The 19,790-nt window shown below is 38.1% G+C and overlaps 1 protein-coding gene across 1 annotated transcript in view; it reads right to left on the bottom strand.

Moving 5' to 3' along the window:
* Nucleotides 1–19,790, bottom strand: part of LOC137298017 (cubilin-like) — a 67,105-nt gene that overhangs the window by 15,038 nt on the left and 32,277 nt on the right. The window contains exons 32-53 of the mRNA XM_067830047.1: nucleotides 19,352–19,533; nucleotides 17,549–17,717; nucleotides 16,818–16,999; nucleotides 16,011–16,173; nucleotides 15,432–15,545; nucleotides 15,069–15,308; nucleotides 14,134–14,266; nucleotides 12,070–12,269; nucleotides 10,865–11,052; nucleotides 9,626–9,836; nucleotides 8,997–9,200; nucleotides 8,335–8,484; nucleotides 6,810–6,994; nucleotides 5,736–6,106; nucleotides 4,537–4,715; nucleotides 3,176–3,382; nucleotides 2,803–2,943; nucleotides 2,427–2,608; nucleotides 1,760–1,928; nucleotides 1,220–1,420; nucleotides 623–775; nucleotides 243–364 (exon numbers count right to left, since the gene is read on the bottom strand). Of these exons, the coding sequence (XP_067686148.1) occupies nucleotides 243–364; nucleotides 623–775; nucleotides 1,220–1,420; nucleotides 1,760–1,928; nucleotides 2,427–2,608; nucleotides 2,803–2,943; nucleotides 3,176–3,382; nucleotides 4,537–4,715; nucleotides 5,736–6,106; nucleotides 6,810–6,994; nucleotides 8,335–8,484; nucleotides 8,997–9,200; nucleotides 9,626–9,836; nucleotides 10,865–11,052; nucleotides 12,070–12,269; nucleotides 14,134–14,266; nucleotides 15,069–15,308; nucleotides 15,432–15,545; nucleotides 16,011–16,173; nucleotides 16,818–16,999; nucleotides 17,549–17,717; nucleotides 19,352–19,533 (4,046 nt within the window). The remainder of the gene's footprint in view (nucleotides 1–242; nucleotides 365–622; nucleotides 776–1,219; nucleotides 1,421–1,759; nucleotides 1,929–2,426; nucleotides 2,609–2,802; nucleotides 2,944–3,175; nucleotides 3,383–4,536; nucleotides 4,716–5,735; nucleotides 6,107–6,809; nucleotides 6,995–8,334; nucleotides 8,485–8,996; nucleotides 9,201–9,625; nucleotides 9,837–10,864; nucleotides 11,053–12,069; nucleotides 12,270–14,133; nucleotides 14,267–15,068; nucleotides 15,309–15,431; nucleotides 15,546–16,010; nucleotides 16,174–16,817; nucleotides 17,000–17,548; nucleotides 17,718–19,351; nucleotides 19,534–19,790) is intronic.

A 19,790-nucleotide genomic window follows, 5' to 3' on the forward strand; every position in this document is an offset into this window, starting at 1 on the left:
AAGTGTATGTTACACCATAGGATTAACATGTGCTTTACACCACTGGGTAAAGAGTGTAAACTAATGGATACATTACCTCATAAGGAAAACATTATGTGTTAAACAGGGTAATTTACACCACTGGGTAAATACTTCCAATGGTAAAATGTCTAAATAATACCATGTATCCCTTTGTCATTGCTTACATAATACATTGTGTTCTTAAAACCAAAATTCACAAGGGTATCTGTAACAGACATTACCCTTATTCTGGTGCCTTCTGGAGCAAGGATCTGCCAGGCACAGGCATCGCCGTGGTTATATGTAGCTGGGTAGTTGGGGCTAGTAATGGTGCCAGAACGCTGGGTTAGAACACCTCCACATGCTGAAAGCAAAGGAAATATCCATGTTTGTCTTATCCATTCACAAAACCATACAGTTAAATAAACAATTTTTAAATTGCCCTGGACAGATCAGTTTGTCTGGTAAAAAATAACATGAATAAAAGAGTACCCTATATTTTAGCAGACTGTTGCCCAAGACAGATCTGTTTGTCTGAAAAAATACATGAATAAAATATGCATTCCTATATGTTAGCTATGTTAGACCATTTAAACCGATTATTCACATTCAGTATACTCACATGTTGTTTCAACATCCAGCCAAAAGCCTCGTTTTACAATAGACAAGTCTGTCTTGAATCTGAACCACAATGAAGGCACTGGAGATACAAATGGTCTTGGAATTGTGTTGTTGCCACAGAACTGTGTCAGAAGTGGAGCACTCTGACTGGTTCCTGGAAGAGAAAATGGATAAAAATGGTAAATTGGTATTATAGAAGGGTTTCATGTGTACTGTTATAGATATGTTTCCTACTTTTTTCTTTCATGCAAGGAAGAATATACCCCCTTGTAATACAAACTAATAACAGCTATTTGAAATAGTGATTGTTAAACAACTTTTATCCAAAGCTGAATACAATTCTAAATGTTTCTAGATTTAAATGTTCAGTTGGCGAAGTAAATTAATGGTTATTTGCATCGTATCTTCACTTAATACAATTTACATTCTTGCTTAAACTGAAATATTATCAGTACATATTCACTATACATCAACTTTTACACTAAATGTGGCTACCCCAGGCCTTTCTTTCAAGCAATGCAAGAAGAACTCTCCAAGAAATCTAGACTTAGAGTTGGTCTATTTTATATATCTTCTCTAGGTTCAGGGAGAATTGTACCTTCTCTGATGTTGAGGAAATCAAATAAGCACTGGACATGTTGTTCCAGTTCCAGGTCTCTGACAATGATCTTGATGGAGGAGTTTACATTCACCGGGTTGTTGACGGTCCACAGACACTCAAGGTTGTTCGTGTAGTTGCCGTTCTCAAAGTAGCCAGGTGAGGTGATATTGCCAGCACCATTGATAACACCACCACAATCTGTGAGTTGATAAGGAAGGACAACATCATGATGATTATAACAACTGTTCAAGAATTATGACACAGGGTTTTCCTGCAAACACTTTAACCACCTGGCCTCTTTGGAACAACAGAATTGTCACCTTAATGTCTTGTTTGGACCCCAAAACAAAAATCTTCTTTTGGCATGATCCCCTAGAAAATGGAGTATCATCATCTGTTGAGTAATCCACATCTTAGTTGCAGATCCAGTGGGTTGGCACCCGATCCCAACTAAAAGATTTTCCCTGAGGAGCATTTCCCTCTAAACTTTGGACAAGGTCATGACCTATGTGCACACACACAAGATGATGACGTTACCTGCTTCATTGTTGGAAGAGTATGTAGCTCTGAAGCCTCCATAAGTGACTGATTGATCAGTTCGGAACTTGACACGCATGTAATTTCCTGATGACTCAATAACACCTGGATTTGTGTCACCACAGTAACGACCGATTCTTGGAGAGTTGGACAGGATACCATTGTAAACCTTGAGAGAAATATTAAATATGCATGTGGATTTAAATACAAGCCTCCTATCTGCTCTTGAATTAAGAGGAATCAATATCTTCTATTCTTGTCAGAAATGGAAACTAAGTACCAGTAGTAAAGTCAGTGATAGGAAATGCTTAGGTATGCACAGTGTAAACATAACTGAACCAATGATTTGTTGGTTGGTTGTTGTTCATTATATCTGAATGTTTTGTAAGTGTGGTTGCTATAGTTTACAATAGTTACTATGACAAAATATGCCCTTTCTGTTCTGGTGTTTTTTGCAAACAAAACAAGAAATATTCTGGTTAATTACACATGGATTATCAAACATATACATAAAAGTTTGTCTCAAAAATGGTTGGGGGCACATAGAGGAACATGGTGAATATGGTATGTGTGCATAGAGAAGAACAAGAAGTGAGTGAATGAGTATAGTTTTACTCCACCATATACCAGAAATATCAGGGTGGGAGAAGAACACAAAATGGCTCACCTCAATATAATCCCAGCTGCATGTTCCTGAGGACTCAAGTCTGAAATCCGTGAAGGTCAAGGTCACTTTTCGTCCTGCCTGAACTTGTATTCTCCACTCACAAATGCGATTATGAGCATACAGTCCTGGGTAGTTGGGAGACGTAAAAACACCTGATGGTGTAACAAGGTCACCACCACACGCTGCAACATAAACAGTCAATCAGTCAATTCTTTTCCAACTGGAGGGACTTTCCAACACATTAAGGTGTAAAAAAAAACAAAAACAAACAAAAACGAACGAACGAACGAACGAACGAACGAACGAACGAACGAACGAACGAACAAACAAACAAACAAACAAACAAACAAACAAACAAACAAATGAACGAACAAACCTTCCACACTGGCCTGGAAGAATATACTGAAGCCTGGGGCAGCAATGGAGGAGTCAGTCTTGAACCGAACATAGGCAAAACTGTCTGATGTGTCGATCGGTGAAACAGTCCTTGAGCCACAACTATTGAATAGTGCAGTTCCTGTGGAAGAAATGTCATGCTTAAAACAACAGGCAGAATCAGATATTTAATATCAGGACAAGATATTTTCAACTTTCACAGCATAATGAACATGTATAAATTTGTTTGGATGCACTACATGATCACCAACTTATTATCATATGATTGGGAACTGTAATACATGTTATTTATCACATACCTTTCCTCATATCACATGCATGTAGTAGAAATTATGTATGTCACATATACAAACCAGTTTCATTGAATTCTCTGATTGCCAGGGAGTCTGCAGCACAATTGGTCGAGCTTTGAATGTTGAAGGATGTGAAGGTGAAGGTTATGTAGTGGCCATCTGGTGCAGTGATGTACCATTCACAATCCAGATTGGCATCATAATTCTGAGGATAGTTCGGGCTTGTGATGGTTCCATTGGCGCCATTGATCCTGCCACCACATGTTGCTTAGCAAAAAGATATTTTGTTTATGTTAGTAAACAAGCATCTGAAAGTATCATATTCATATAAATATTTACATATTTATACAAAATGAAATAATCTGAAAGTTAAAGGCTCATTGTCTGTACATTACTTGATTCACCAAGACATTTCAATATAGATCTCAAGGCATATAAAACACATGTCCTGCCTGTTAGTGGAAAGACATTTTTTTATGAGTCCCAAAAGGTATTAAAACAAATAAGGTTTGTTCCAAGAATTAAAGCTTTCCACAAAATTTAACTGACAAAATATTCTTAACACCACCCTAATATTTGACCATCTCACAAGTATTGCAATTACACAACATATTCACCATTAGTTCCCCCTGTTAACTCAAATGCTATTCTTGCAAGTTCACTTCTGATATGCAGCAAAATTGCAGGGTGTGATACAAGTGAGTGATCGAGTGAGTTTAGTGTTACGCCCTTTTCAACATTATTCCAGCAATATCACTGCGGGGGACACCAGAAATGGGCTTCTGACATTGTATCCATGTGAGTATCCAAACCTGGCCTTTGGTGTGATGAGCAAATTGTTTAACCGCTAAGCTACCCTACAATATTCCACTGGTATGATGGTCACCTTAATTTTGAAGGCCCAAAGTTATGGAGGTCTTGGATGCTTTCCAATTTGGGCAACACCAACAGGCATGGATATGGTACTGACAAACCTGGAACTGGGGACAAGAGGCAGTCAAACCCAGAATAATAGGTTTCTGTTATGACCAAGGGAGGCAACTCTACAGCGCCTACAATTACTGAGCCACTCTTTATGACAATAACAATCCAGACATTTCTATAGCACTGATCTCCACATCTCATAGGGATGCTTGAAGGACATACAACAGTAAATTTTAATATCTTGCAAGGAAATAGGTCTTGAGATGAACTTTAAAACTGTCAAGTAAGGGAGAGCATCCCAAATCGTAGGTAAGAGAAAGCTGACAAATACTAAAAAGTTCTGGCACCCAATAATTTTACCTTGTAGGAAGGAACACAAAGGAAGGACTGATTAGCAGAACATAGGTTTTGCATAGGTTGGTAGATAGTCTTTCCTCTTTCATGATAGAAAATTTCTTGCATCATTCAACAAATCAGAACATACGTCACCATCTCACCTATCTCATATCGTGCCTTGAAGCCTATACGTGTGACACTATTGTCAGTTCGGAATCGGGCAAACATGACATTGCCTGTGGACACCTGGGTGCTGGGGAGGGTGGTACCACAGACTCGCTGCAGCAATGGGGATGTCACTGCTCCTCCGTCACGAGCTTCAATGTAGTCATATACACATCTGCAGACAAATTCAAGTGAGTATGGTTTTACGTCACTTCTAGCAATATTCCAGACAAACCAAAATCAAACATGTGTTGACAAATTATAGTTAATAATGATACCAATGATGCTAACTGCCTGCTCTATACCTGTCAGCTGTTCAAAGGTGCTCCAGAGAAAATGAAAGTGGTTAAATGAGTGAGTTTAGTTTTACGCCGCACTCAGCAATATTCCAGCTATATGGCGACAGTCTGTAAATAATCGAGTCTGGACCAGACAATCCAGTGATCAACAGCATCAGCATCGATCTGCACAATTGGGAACCGATTACATGTGTGAACCAAGTCAGCGAGTTTGACCACCCGATCCCACTGGTCACCTCTCACGACAAGTATAGTCGCCTTTTAATTGCAAGCATGGGTTGCTGAAGGACTATTCTACCCTGGACCCTCGTGTTTAAAAGAGTTCAAAAGGATGAGATTTTCTTGATGCAACAGAGTTTGAGGGGAATAGAGTTGCATAGACCTGGGTCTGTAAGTGAGAAGGTGTTTCTTCCAATTCCAAGTAAAGAAATTTAGGGTTAGATCAATATTTTGTTAACATGAAAATTAATGCGAGTTTAGTTTTGTGCTGCTTTTAACAATATTCAAGCTACACCACGTTGGGGGGCACTAGAAATGGGTTTCACACACTGTGCCCATGTGGGGAATTGGACCCGGGTCTTTGGCGTGTTGAGCAAATGCTTAACCACTGGGCCACCCCACCGCCCCGGATAGTTAAGGAACATCAAACTCATCTATGAGCACTTAATGGTGAAAACCTGCAGGAAACAAGAAGCATATGGTTACCATTTCTATTTGTTATTGTATTGATGAATGAATATCCTCAACAGGGTTTGAATCCGAGTCTTAACTGTAACAATTCAATACTAATATTTTCTACTCATAAAATGACAATGATAATGATCTGTGATAAATAATACTTCATTCGGTCTCAAAGAATATCAGGAATGAGCAAACAGGCATAAATATTCTCTTACGAAGGATTATTTTCAATGTTGAACTGGTCCTCGAAATGTAGCATAATCCTCTCATTGGCTGGAGCAGTAATGATCCAAGAACAGTCAACATTGTGGGGATAGTTAGCAGGATAGTTGGGGGATGTGATGTAGCCGCTCCTCACAGCATTGGTGAGGGTGATGCTCCCTCCGCAAGTGATGGCAACCTCAGAAAAGATCAACCTGAAGCCACTGCCGCTACCTGAATTGTCAGACACAAAGTTGACGAAGAGACGGTTACTGGATGTCTGAAGAGTTGCCGGTCTTGTGGAGCCACAATAATGGCCAAGCTGGTTGCCACGGTTGGTTCCATTACCAAGAGGCGGTGCTGTGGCAGATTGTCCATTCAGGAGCTTAAAAATAAAGCCTGATAATTAGATCATTAAACTTATGAGGGCAACAGCAAGGTGCCTGCTTTATGGAATTAAAATATAAAAGAGACAACAATTGTGCAGTTGCTAAATGAAATGAACTTGCACTCAAGAATATGTCCACCATTAAGAGCCTATCCAGTTTTAAGCAATTTCAAACATATACATGATATTTTTAACAAAATCATATGATTTACATTGTCAAATTTGGAAACTCCTTGCAAATCTGTAAGTGTAATTTATAACTGAACATGTACTTTTCAAGTTGTCAGTGTGGATGTGTGCTTTTCAGAATACAGGAATATTTGAGAAATTATCAGAATTATTAACAAAATTAATAATAAGTTAAATACTTCATAAACAATTTCATGCATTTTCTTCATACTTCTCAACTGAGATCATGGAAATATACAAATTTCTATCAGTTCAAAGTTAAAATGGTGCAATTCTACATGAGAGAATTACTGCCTAGCATGTAGGGGGTGCTGTTGTACAAAACAACCTGAACGCTAAGATAACCTTAAGTCTATGTTAAGGTATGGGAGTTATGGTCACTTTAGTGCTAGGATCACTTTGTAGAATGACACCCAGATCATTATCTTCTGAAGACTGAAAAGAGATGGTGTACATACCAATACATGAAGAAAAAGGAAGAAACGACATGAAAAGTGTTAACCTGACCTACCATTACATAGTCCGTATCACAGGCAGCTGTACTGGGGATGTTGAATGTCTGATTGAAGTTAACGGAAATGGTTCTCCCATTGAGAACTGAAATTGCCCACGAGCAGTTGGAATTGGCGGGGTAGGAATTAGGGTAGTTTGGACTCTGGATTACACCGGTTGTTGCAGTGATCCTTCCGCCACAAGCTGCACAAGGAGACAAAGGAGAGATAGAACTGTCCACATGAAACAAAAGTGATTATTTAGGCCTATCTAATGGCTAGCTTGTGCACTGATGCTAACACTTAAGTAAGCATGTATGGCCTAAGAACTGGGATGAAAGGCTGGTTTGTTGGCTGAAGATCAGGGCTAGAATTGGTCTTCAGCAACCTATGCTTGTTGTAAGAAGTGACTATAGGGATCGGGTAGACAGGCCCGCAGACTTGGTTGACAGATGTAGTAATATCCCAACTGCACCGATTGATTCTCATGATGTCAATCGCTGGATTGTCAGGTCCAGACTTGATTACTTACACAAGTCATAGAGCTGGAATATTGGTGAGTGTGGTGTTAAACAAGACTCATCAGAAGATGACATATCCCCTGGCCCCCACATATTTGAAAGAACAAATCATCTGATGGTTACTTGATGTCTTTTTTAGCTAAGTTCAAATAATTTCCATGGAAATCATGAAAACATGCCAAATATCTGTAAACAGCAAAAGGCACCTTGTCGAGATCTGCGTCATATATCTGCCAAGTTTTGCTGAAAGATCTTTAGAAGTTTTCAAGTTGTGCTCCAGAAAGGAAGCCATCTTTTGAGACCATGTCCAAATCATTTCCATGGAAAACCAGAAAATGATAAATCACAAAAAGAATGTAAATGGCAAAAGGCACTACTTTGGGGTTGGCCTCACATATCTGTCACGTTTTGCTGACAGATATTAAGAGGTTTTCAAAAACGAAACCTATCCCTCCCGTTTGAGACAGACTCTGAATTGTTTCCATGAAAACTAATATAAAAATGCCAAAAATCTGTAAATAGCAAAAGGCACCACTTTGGAGTTTGTCTCATTTATACCAAGTGTTGCTGAAAATTAAGAAGTTTATTATTAATTGTGCTCCTGAAACGACGCATACCACTCCCTTTTGAGATTAAGTCCGAATCTTTTCCATGGAAACCAAGAAAATAATAAATAAAAAAACCTGTAACTAGCAAAAGGCACCACTTTAGGTTTTGATTGATATATCTACCATGTTTTGCAGAAAAATATTGAATGTTTTATTCAGATATGCTCTGGAAACGAAACCCATCTTTGCCATTAGAGTCCAAAACGTTTTAATGTAAAGCAAGAAAAGTGGAAAAGGTTCAGTTTGTTACATCTACCAATTTTGGTCTAAAAATATTGAACAGTTTTTGAGTTATGCTCCAGAGGACTAACGGACAAGGCGATGATTATATCCCCCCCATTACATGCAGGGGGGGAAATCAAGAAACCAATCAAACAATCATGCGCAGACCATTTCATCAATTGTTTGACACTCACCAGTTTGATAAGTCATAGAAAACCCTGTTCTGATAACAGAGCTATCCGTCCTAAACTGAATGGTAATTCGGTTGCTGCTGGCATAGAGGATATCAGCATTTGGTGTACGCCCACAGAACGTTCCAAGAATTGACCCTGTGGCAAGTGAGTCTGACAAAAAGAACAGATTTAAGAGGACATTCAGGCACATACTGTTCATGTTATTTAAAGGCACAGTGTCACAGCACACTTCTCTAAAAAATGAATAATGCATTTCTCTCAGTAATACTATGAGCCCTCAGGGAAGCTACAATATAATGCATTCGCCCCCCAAAAGATTTGCGCTTAGATTACAATATTAAATAAAAAAGTTTTAAAGAATGAATGCAGCATTGCATTAAATCAGCACTTTGGGAGTCTGGGTTACAATTTGTGAAACCCGTATCCGGTGTCTCTTACTGGAATATTTTTGCTAAAAGAAGCATAAACTTTAACTAAAAATTCATTGAAAACATCACAGCTCCAAGAGTGAGTATGGTTTTATAGTTTTGTTAGCAATATTCTAGCAATATCATTGCAGGGGACACCAGAAAAGGGCTTTACACCCATGAGAGGAATCTGTCAGCTCCAAGATGATATAAGTGTATTTTATAAGCTTCAAATGATGTCCATTCCCCACTTACTGTCATACACTCTAACAGCATCATAGTTGCATGAGGAATGAGATTCCAGATTAATATTGGTGATGTTGACAGCAATGCGAGTGCCAACAGGGGAGGTAATTCTCCAGATACAGTTCAAGTTATTGGTATAGCTATTAGGGTATCCAGGAGAAGCAAAACTCTGCATGGTATCTGTGGCAACCAGATTTCCTCCACAACCTGGGGCTGTAAAAACGAAACAGATTCTGATGATAGAAAAAAATCTCTATGAAAAAAAGACACTACTTAATAATATTATTGCATGGTCTCCGTTAAAACTAAACCTGCAACTATCCGGCAATTTATTTGGAAATTGGAACTTTCAAAATTGCTGCTTTTTGGCAAGACAAAAGGGAATTTAAAAGGTTTAGTTTCAGTTTATATAAATAATTCATATTATATATACTTATGAGCGAAATAAACAGTGAGCACAAATTGCATACTTGCCAAAAGGCTTATCTGCCTTGTGTTTCATTATATGTTTAACAAAGCCAGTGAGTAGTATATTTAACATATAGAATAATATAGAAGTTTTTTAAAAGAGAAAGACCTATATATCAATATTGACATTATAGATTACATGCAACACAAATATCCTCCAAACGACACACCTGTGGTTGGACCTGGTGAAGTTTGGACAGTTGGTGAAATTGGATTCTCATTGGTTGCAGTCCAGTTGAACAGGAAACCATTTCCAGTGGCTGAGAAGTCTGAGTGGAACTCAGCTCGCAGCTGATTGGATGTTGTGAGGACAGAGGGCGGGGTAGTCGTAGCACAGAATGTTCCCAAAATAGGACTTGTAGCTGCAGCTCCATCCCTCAGCTTTAAGAAGAGTGATTGAGTGATTGATTGAGTGAGTGAGCTGGTGAGTGAGTGAGTTTCGCACAATTATAGACATGTTTCTGCAACTGTGACAGTAAAGTGCATGGGAATCCATATTCACATGTCTAATGAGCTCTCAGTAAGACAGCACATAGAGCAATACAAATGGAAGTAGAACTTCCCCTTTTCAGATGCTTTCACAATGAAACGATTCTATCTATATGTGTAGATGCATAAAAAATAGTAGTATACATATACTGTTTCACAATCTGGGAAATCACAATCAATCAGTGATGCCCAAGATACTTTTTGAAATATTATAATTACATTTATCATGTATTGGGATCATCATTCGTTATTGTAAGAACTCAAGTTAAGACAAAGTCATCAATATCACCACAATGGCAAAATACTCTTCATGAATATGTAGTTATGATGATGTCAAATTTTTTGGCAAAGAGGAAGGAGAATATTGAAAATTTTTATTCAGATTTCCAAAACTACCCAAAATCACCACTACACCACAAAATCTATCTATGTGCCAAGTCTGGTTTAGAAATAGTGAGCAGTTTTAAAGTTCTCCACCAGAAAAGAGAACACCCACCTAATTAAGTCCAAGTCAACTTTGTTGCAATGGAAATGCAAAAAATTTTTTATTCAGGATTCCAAAACTACCTAAAGGCACAAGTACATTGCCAGATCAATCTACGTACCAAGTTAAGTGAAGACAGGTTTTACAGTTCTGCTTTGGAAAAGAACATTATCACCAAATCCAATCAAAGTTTAAATTGTCATGGAATTGCTACAAAATACTTTATTCAGAATCCAAAAACTACCAAAAGGTGCCAGTACACCACCAGATCAATCTATGTGATAAGCTTGGTGAAGAAATAGTGAACAGTTTTGAAGTTCTTCTGAAAAGACAAATGAACACACATGCAAGGAAGGATGGACACACAGACGGAGAGCATTTTAATACACCCCCCAAAACGTGTTGCAAGGAATAGCAATAATGTGAATAGTCCTACCCTTATGTAGTCAAAGTAACAGTTGGAAGTGTAGGACACTTCTATATCTATGAAGACGAAGGTCACTCTAATCCTCATCCCGACTGTTGTGGTCACAGTCCAGACATAGTCAGCTTGATGGGGATATTGACCAGGGTAGCCAGGGGAGGCAATTTGACCAGACAATCCTGTGATGGTTCCTCCAAATGCTGTGGAAAACAACACAACAATGCACAAATTGAGTGAGAATGGTTTTACACCACAATTAGCAATATTCCTGCGATATCTAAAGAAGAGACACGCTCTGATGTACAGCTGATAATTATCAGGAATTACAGCAGAACAAACTGCGTTCCATGCCTATTGGACAAAACATTTCACATATGGGTCAAGAAACATCAAACAATTAAAATGTCAACCACAGACAAATAAAAATTGAAACCCATGTATATTTTTTTCCAAATTGAAAACCTTGGTAATGTAATTTGCCCTTAAATATCAGTCACAGGCACATAATAGACTGGTATATCCACACCAAATTATCTGATAAGCCACAATAAAACTACTGCTCTAATAATTAGTTTCTGTGGTATTGAGGATAGTAATAATAATGATGATGTTTATTCTCAAGTCCCTAGAGAAAATACAAACCGAGCTGCTGATAATGATTAGTCATACTGCATCCTCATTCCATATGTGTTGGAAATGAGAGAGTCGAGAAACTATTGGGAGTACCACATATAGACAGTAAGAATACACAAATCTGTCACATCTCACAAGAGCTATTCTGGGTCCCAAGTCTGGAAATTGAGGATTGATGTCTTAGTAACTGTTGAGTGTACAACATATTATAGGATCTTAAACAGAGCCGTGTTAAATCTCCCCAGAGTCATATTGGTTCACAAGCCTGTTGAGGATTGATGTTGTAGAAACTACTGAGTGTACAACATATTATAGGATCTCACATAAAAGCTGCGTAAAATCTCAGAACAGAGCTGTGTAAAATCTCCCCAGAGTCATATTGGTTCACAAGCCTGTTGAGGATTGATGTTGTAGAAACTTAACTGAGTGTACAACATATTATAGGATCTCACATAAAAGCTGCGTAAAATCTCAGAACAGAGCTGTGTAAAATCTCCCCAGTGTCATACTGGGTCACAAGCCTGTTGAGCATTGATGTCTATATATAGAAACTACTGACTGTACAATATATTATAGGCTCTCACCAGTGCTATATTGGGCCAAAAAGCCAGTTGATGTTCCATAGGCATCAGACCTGAACTTCATCCAAATTCCATTTGTAGCTGTCATGTTAGAGGGTAGACTGCTTCCACAAAATCGGCCAATCAGAGTTCCGCTGGGACCTCCAGACCTCATCTCCAGGTAGTCAGAGTAACAGTTTGCAGATTGAGTTAAAGAAAATTGACTGCAACATAAAACATTAATGGTTTTGAAAGCAGGCGGTTTTTAGCTATTAGTGTAGATGACGAATAGTCTACGAGACATTGTTACTATTGCTATTCATGCAGTGTTACATACAGAATCTCACGCAAGTGTTTACTGAAATCAAATATATCAACATGAGTTGATAAAGTAACAAATACCCAAGGCTTGCCAAGGATATTTTTATCTTTATCAATGAGTGTTGTTATAACTGGTATCAGTACACTCAAAGGTAAGATTCTATTTATCATCCCAAATCATTCTTCATTAGTTCTCAATGAAAAATTTACATCTCTGAATATTACTTCCATTAGATTTGCAGTGCAGCGATGTCATAGCATTGTGACACCATCAACTTCATGATGTCATAGTATTGTCAGGGCATTGTACAAAATCTCCTTGGAGATATCATCTGATCTGACACAACAGATGTCTCCCGTGGAACACAGTTTGGGGTGATAAATTCCAATTGCTACACAAGTGCCTGTGAGTCACCATTTATCTATCGTGCGATTTTTTTTTCAAGTAATAAGAAGAAATAATTTAGCTTCAGGTCAACATATTTTTGTGCAGAGTTTTGAAGGATGCAAAAATGTGCATCCAGTATGCACAAATGTAGAGCACGGACACAGAAATTTGTTTTACTGCATCCCGGAGGATGTACAATATTATTCATTGTACCAACAACACATCTACGATAAGTGTTTGGTTGTTTGTTTCAGAGCAATTACATGCATTATTTCATCCCACAGTCCACATGATCACTACGTTATTCCAGGCTCTAAGGGAGTGGTGAGGTAGTCCCATGGTTAAAGCATTCACACATCACACCAAAGTCTCGGGTTTGATTCCCAAAATATACAGTTCTCTACACTGTGTGACTCTCATGTCACAGGTGCACATAAACGTTACCCCATGTCATCCTGCTTACTGCTCATAGTGTAAGGTTCCACCTCAAGTTTACATCCTATCAGAGGATTATCAATAGGAAGGTGATCATGAAGGGAAGTTTTGTCATAGGATGCAGCATTGTGACGTAACTAGCTTTGTCCTTAATGCTGTAAACATTATACGACAATATCATGATGTGGCATTGGACAAGTGGATTATCAAAGCAAGCATGATGATGAAAAATGGGTTGTAGCATAAAGGATGACTTAATCATATGGTGATGGTCTGTCTTTAATGCCGTACAACTTAACATGGCAATGTGATCATGTGGTAACGACACATTACACATAAGACCTGCAAACCTTTACTAACACTCTATTACCATAAACCTTAAACTCAGAAGTAAGCGAGTTCAACGAAGAAGAACACATGAAGATCCAGGTTAGAATTGGTCTTCAGGAACCTAAGTTTGTTATAAATTGGGCAACTAATGGGATTAGGTGGTCAGACACACGTCATCATATACAAAATGTGTATATCATTGCTCATGATGTTGATTGCTGAATTGTCTGGTACAGACTCAAGTACTTATAAACCACAGCCATATAGCTGGAATATTGATGAGAGGGGCAGTAAAGAACAAACAAACAATAAAATTAGAAAAGCATGACTAACTAATGAATGAATTAAAATCAAAGAAGTAGTTCTCCATATTTTAACTTTAGGTCATCACCATGAGTTAGCCAATCATTGACCTGGGACTCATGTTACTGTAGTTATCTCACCTGAGTTTCTCAGCCACAGGTGTGAAGGAAAGTACAGTCTTAGAAATCCAGTAAATGTTTCATCATCATGTCATATCAAGTATTAACATCAGAAACCTTCGCCATCATCATGATATCTTTGAAACCGATCTATCAATTATTCTCAGTGCTGAGACATCTGTCTTTACTTACCTGAATGAAACCATGAGGCTGTTGCCAGGTGCACCTTGAACGGTCCATACACACTCCGTGTTGCCAGGGTAACTGTTAGGATAGCCAGGACTGGTGAAGGAACCGCTCTGTGCAGTGTAGGTTCCACCACAACCTGTAAGGTCAAGGTGACAAGATCAAGGTCAAAGCCAAAGTCATGATCTAGTTAGTATCAGTTAATAGTGAGTGAGTAGGGTTTAAAGCCATTGTGAAGAATACTCAAGTTACATCGCTCAGTATCAGTTTAATGAACATCCAAGTAATACCATCTCAGATCATGATAGAATCTGTACTTCACAGAGAAGTAACATTAGTTACATAAGGTGTTTATGTTAGAAATTTATTGAGATTTATTTTCTAAATAATGCTTTGGTAAAATTGTTTCCATCAAGTTTCATCACAGTTCCTTTGCATGAAAAATATTTCTGAAATATTTAAAGGCACACTGTCACACATTTTCAACAACATTTTGGCTCATGTTATATATACTGGGGCATATGCACTCACTATAGTTTCCTATTGATGTTCTTGTCATATCACTGATGTTCTTGCCACAGAATCTAAACAATAGCTCTGTACATTGAAAAACATTGCATGCTTTGTTGTCGGTCTGTGCCAAACTAGGATATTTGTAAAGAGAATTTGAAGGGACATAACTCTATAACACTTGAAATAATGTTCAGCTGGTACAGGTGTGAACCTGGATATATTGCAATGTTGCATTAATTCAACTGAACTATTAAATTTGATGTTGTAATCTAGCTCCGTAATTTTTTTGTTGGAATGCATGATATGGTTGCTTCCCTAAGGGTGATAGTTAGTATTATTGAGAGAAATGCATTATTTATTTCTAGAGAAGTGTGGTGTGACATTGTGCCTTTAATCCTTTCATGCAATGTAGTTCAATAATTACTAACTGGAGGATGATTTAGTGTAGGTGGCTCTGAATCCTGTGCCTTGGATGGAAGCATCTGAGACAAAAATGACAAACATGGCCGACCCTTGTGATCGTATTGGGCTTGGAACTGTGTTGCCACAGTATGTTCCTAACTCGGGGGAGTTTGCATCGTTTCCATCCAACACCTTCACATAGTCACGAGAACAACTGCCTCGACTTTCAATGTCCATGTGAGTGAAGGTCAAGGTCACACGATCACCTAGGAACAGAAGGTCATTTGATTTAGATACATGTGTGAGACAGATGAGAATATAGCACTGTATATCACTTTATTGACAGTGATATGATAAATGTTCACTCAGATCATGACAAGGGCACCTACTGTTTTGGTCTGCCTGGATCAGCCAAGTGCAGTTGCTGTTTCTCTCGTAGGTGTTGGGGTAGTTGGTGCTTGTGAGGACTCCATCCGTCTGGGCGTTCCTCACCCCGCCGCATGCTGTGGACACAGACAAGTGACATTCCTGTCATGTTGTTATGAAAAGGATTAAAAAAGGATGCAAACAATTACTGTGTCTTAACTGTGATATAGTGAGGGTGTGGACATAGATGTTGTTGTAAAATGGGGTTTGGAGAAGAAATGCAGCCAGAAGGTGTTGAAAATCACAAAATCAGAGAGGATGAGAATCCAGTTGGTGGTTCAAATAGGGGTTAGAAGATATGATTTGTTTGTTTAATGTTTAATATTGAACTCAGCAATATTCAACATATATGGCGGCAGTCTGTAAATAATCAAGTCTGGACCAGAAAATCCAGTGATCAACAGCATGAGCATACATCTATGCAACTCTGAAGCAATGACATGTCAGTGAGCCTGACTTCAAAATCCTATTAGTTGCCTCTTCAAGTGAACAATGTTGAGGTTATCTCCGTCGTCATGAAAACCATGATTGTGCCAGCATACCTGTTACATAGTTTGCCTTGAACCCCCTGCCAGCTACAGAGAAGTCTGTTCTCATTCGTACATACATCTGGTTGTTGGAGGATCTGTAGGTGACTGGGTTAGGGAGGGCATTACCACAGTGTCGTAGTAGTTCCGTCGAGTTATCACTGTCACCATCATTAACCTACATTTATCAATAAATGAATAAATGAAAACAAATCATATACCACCACCTTGATATATCACCTGACTTATATTCAAGAATCCTCAGAAACCTGCGATAAAAGTCAGTCGTATAACAATAATATACACAAAGGATACTAAACAATCTTAAGTCTTACATCACTTTTATTAAACGAGTTAATGATATTATTTATTCTTGAAAAAACTTGAGTAAATGGGGATAAAAACTGGTTTGAATAGTATATTTTATTAGATACTGCAGTGTAATATTTTTACAGCAATATTACAGTTGTATTACACTGCCTCACCTATGACATCATAATGGTTTACATTTATGGCGTCGTTACTATGTCTGTCAGATTTGTAAAAGACCTTGCTTGACTCATGTAAAGCTGAGAGTCATCACACTGTAGTCAGTTGCTCTCAATATATGTGGGAGATTAATGAACAGAATATGAAACTTGCTACTTTGAAATTATTTTTACTAAACGCGTGTGAGATTTAGTATTAAACTGATTATTGTTCATTTGACACCAAAAATATTTTTGTACTGCTAACTATAATTTTATGACATTCAGGAAAAAATGCATGCTTTTACTTTTATCATTCAAATCAGTCACATTCAAATAATTATTAAAAACTTACGGTAACATAGTCAAAACGGCAATTTGTGGAGCCCTCGACATCGAAGTCTACAAATGTCAGCTCCACTGGGCGGTTCTCCTCCAGCTGTATCAGCCACTGACAGTCTGTGTTGTGTGGATAAGGACTGGGATAGTTTTTGGAATATATTGTGCCAGTGCGGGCACTGAAAAATCCTCCGCAACCTAGGACAAAATGAACGTTGATTGTGAGTGTTTTCTCATTTTTTGATTTGACATTGAGTCTCAAACCCTGGTAGGGATAAATCATGAACTAACAATGATAAATGGACAAATCATTTACCAGACATTATGAAATGCTTTTGTCTTTGTTAACCCTATAAACCCTTAGTTATCACTCATGATGGTGTGGTTAAGGAATTCCTTTACACAATCACAGGGTACTGAAAAGGTGGAAAAATTAATATCTCCAAAGATTATTAAAGAATAACATTCATCTGACATATTCTGAAAAAAAAATCTGTTTTGTTACCACCCGAAAAATTATTTAGCTCTTCTATTTGATAAATTACAGTCCATATTTTAAGTGTCAACTTAAAGAAATGCAGTATCCTAAAACACTTATGACAAACTGATTGCCTTTTTGTTCCAGACCACTTGCTGCTTATTTATTTTAAATACATATAAAATGAACTATGCTTATGCGACAGTAAATGTAATGGTTCCTTTGTATTCTGTATAACCATTGTGTTCAGCTCATTTCCTGTACATTACCTCCTGCAATCGCAGTGAAGGTAGCATTAAATCCTGTGCCGGCGATGCTGGAGTCACTCTTGAATCGGACAAACATGGTATTGCCGGTGGTTGTGATGACCTGTGCTGTTGTTTGGGTGTGGCACAGTTGTGTCAGTCTTGCGGCAGAGTCATCAGGGCCGCCATACACCTGGAACATGGTTGTGGTATTTCTACTGGATGTTGTATGTTATTTGGTTCCTATTGTTCCTTAGATTGTCTAACACCTGGAACATATATGGTTGTGGTATTTCTACTGGATGTTGTATGTTATTTGGTTCCTATTGTTCCTTAGATTGTCTAACACCTGGAACATATATGGTTGTGGTATTTCTACTGGATGTTGTATGTTATTTGGTTCCTATTGTTCCTTAGATTGTCTAACACCTGGAACATATATGGTTGTGGTATTTCTACTGGATGTTGTATGTTATTTGGTTCCTATTGTTCCTTTGATTGTCTAACACCTGGAACATATATGGTTGTGGTATTTCTACTGGATGTTGTATGTTATTTGGTTCCTATTGTTCCTTTGATTGTCTAACACCTGGAACATATATGGTTGTGGTATTTCTACTGGATGTTGTATGTCATTTGGTTCATATTGTTCCTTTCATTGTCTAACACCTGGAACATATATGGTTGTGGTATTTCTACTGGATGTTGTATGTTATTTGGTTCCTATTGTTCCTTTGATTGTCTAACACCTGGAACATATATGGTTGTGGTATTTCTACTGGATGTTGTATGTTATTTGGTTCCTATTGTTCCTTTGATTGTCTAATACCTGGAACATATATGGTTGTGGTATTTCTACTGGATGTTGTAAGTTATTTGGTTCCTATTGTTCCTTTCATTGTCTAACACCTGGAACATATATGGTTGTGGTATTTCTACTGGATGTTGTATGTTATTTGGTTCCTATTGTTCCTTTCATTGTCTAACACCTGGAACATATATGGTTGTGGTATTTCTACTGGATGTTGTATGTTATTTGGTTCCTATTGTTCCTTTCATTGTCTAACACCTGGAACATATATGGTTGTGGTATTTCTACTGGATGTTGTATGTTATTTGGTTCCTATTGTTCCTTTCATTGTCTAACACCTGGAACATATATGTTGTGGTAATTCTATCGGATGTTCTAAGCTATTAGGTTTGTATTATTCTTTTGAATGTCTTTCACCAGGATCATGGTCACTGAAATTTCTACTGGGTGTTGAATGTCATTAGCTTCCTATTGTTCTTTTGATTGTCTAACACCTGGAACATGGTTGTGGTATTTCTACTGGGTGTTGAATGTCATTAGCTTCCTATTGTTCTTTTGATTGTCTAACACCTGGAACATGGTTGTGGTATTTCTACTGGGTGTTGAATGTCATTAGCTTCCTATTGTTCTTTTGACTGTTTAACACCTGGATCATAGTTGTGGTATTTCTACTGGGTGTTGAATGTCATTAGCTTCCTATTGTTCTTTTGATTCTCTTACACCTGGAACATGGTTGTGGTATTTCTACTGGATTTTGAATGTCATTAGCTTCTTATTGTTCTTTTGATTGTCTAACACCTGGAACATGGTTGTGGTATTTCTACTGGATTTTGTACGTCACTTGGTTTCTATTGTTCTTGTGATTGTTCTACCTGTAGTACATCATTATAATATCACATATCTAGAGCATGGACATAATTACTGCATCCATAGGAATACACATTCCCACTATAAGACATCGTAACCCGAGTTCGATACAAGTTCCCCTTCTAAGACACAACTTAACAAGTTCTCACCTCTAGGACATCATAACGGCACTGTGAGTGAGACTCAAGGTCAAATGGAGAGATGGTGAGCTGGACAGCACTTCCTGTGGGTACACTGATTCTCCACTCACACTGGCGCCGGTTGGGGTAAGGGTTGGGAAAGTTGGGGCTGGAGAATGTACCTGATGTTCCCGTCAAGTCACCACCACAACCTAAGGAGGAGGATTTCATTATCAAATTTCCCTCACGGCAGCATTTCGTTGTATTACCAATCACTTCCTACATCTTGTGCTGATTAGTACGTGGGTAGTTCAGTCAGTCAGCCAGCTTAGGTAAATGCTAAATTCAAGAGCTTTAACAGTTCAGGTGTCTGTTTATAGTAGGAGAAAAATGAAAAGTTGTGCTGTTCTTTGACAATAACCACTCTATCAAAACCTACTAGCATAAATATAGTGCTGAAAAACTTGAA

This window comes from Haliotis asinina, chromosome 10, assembly GCF_037392515.1.
Source record: "Haliotis asinina isolate JCU_RB_2024 chromosome 10, JCU_Hal_asi_v2, whole genome shotgun sequence".
Classification (NCBI taxonomy): Eukaryota; Metazoa; Mollusca; class Gastropoda; order Lepetellida; family Haliotidae; genus Haliotis; species Haliotis asinina.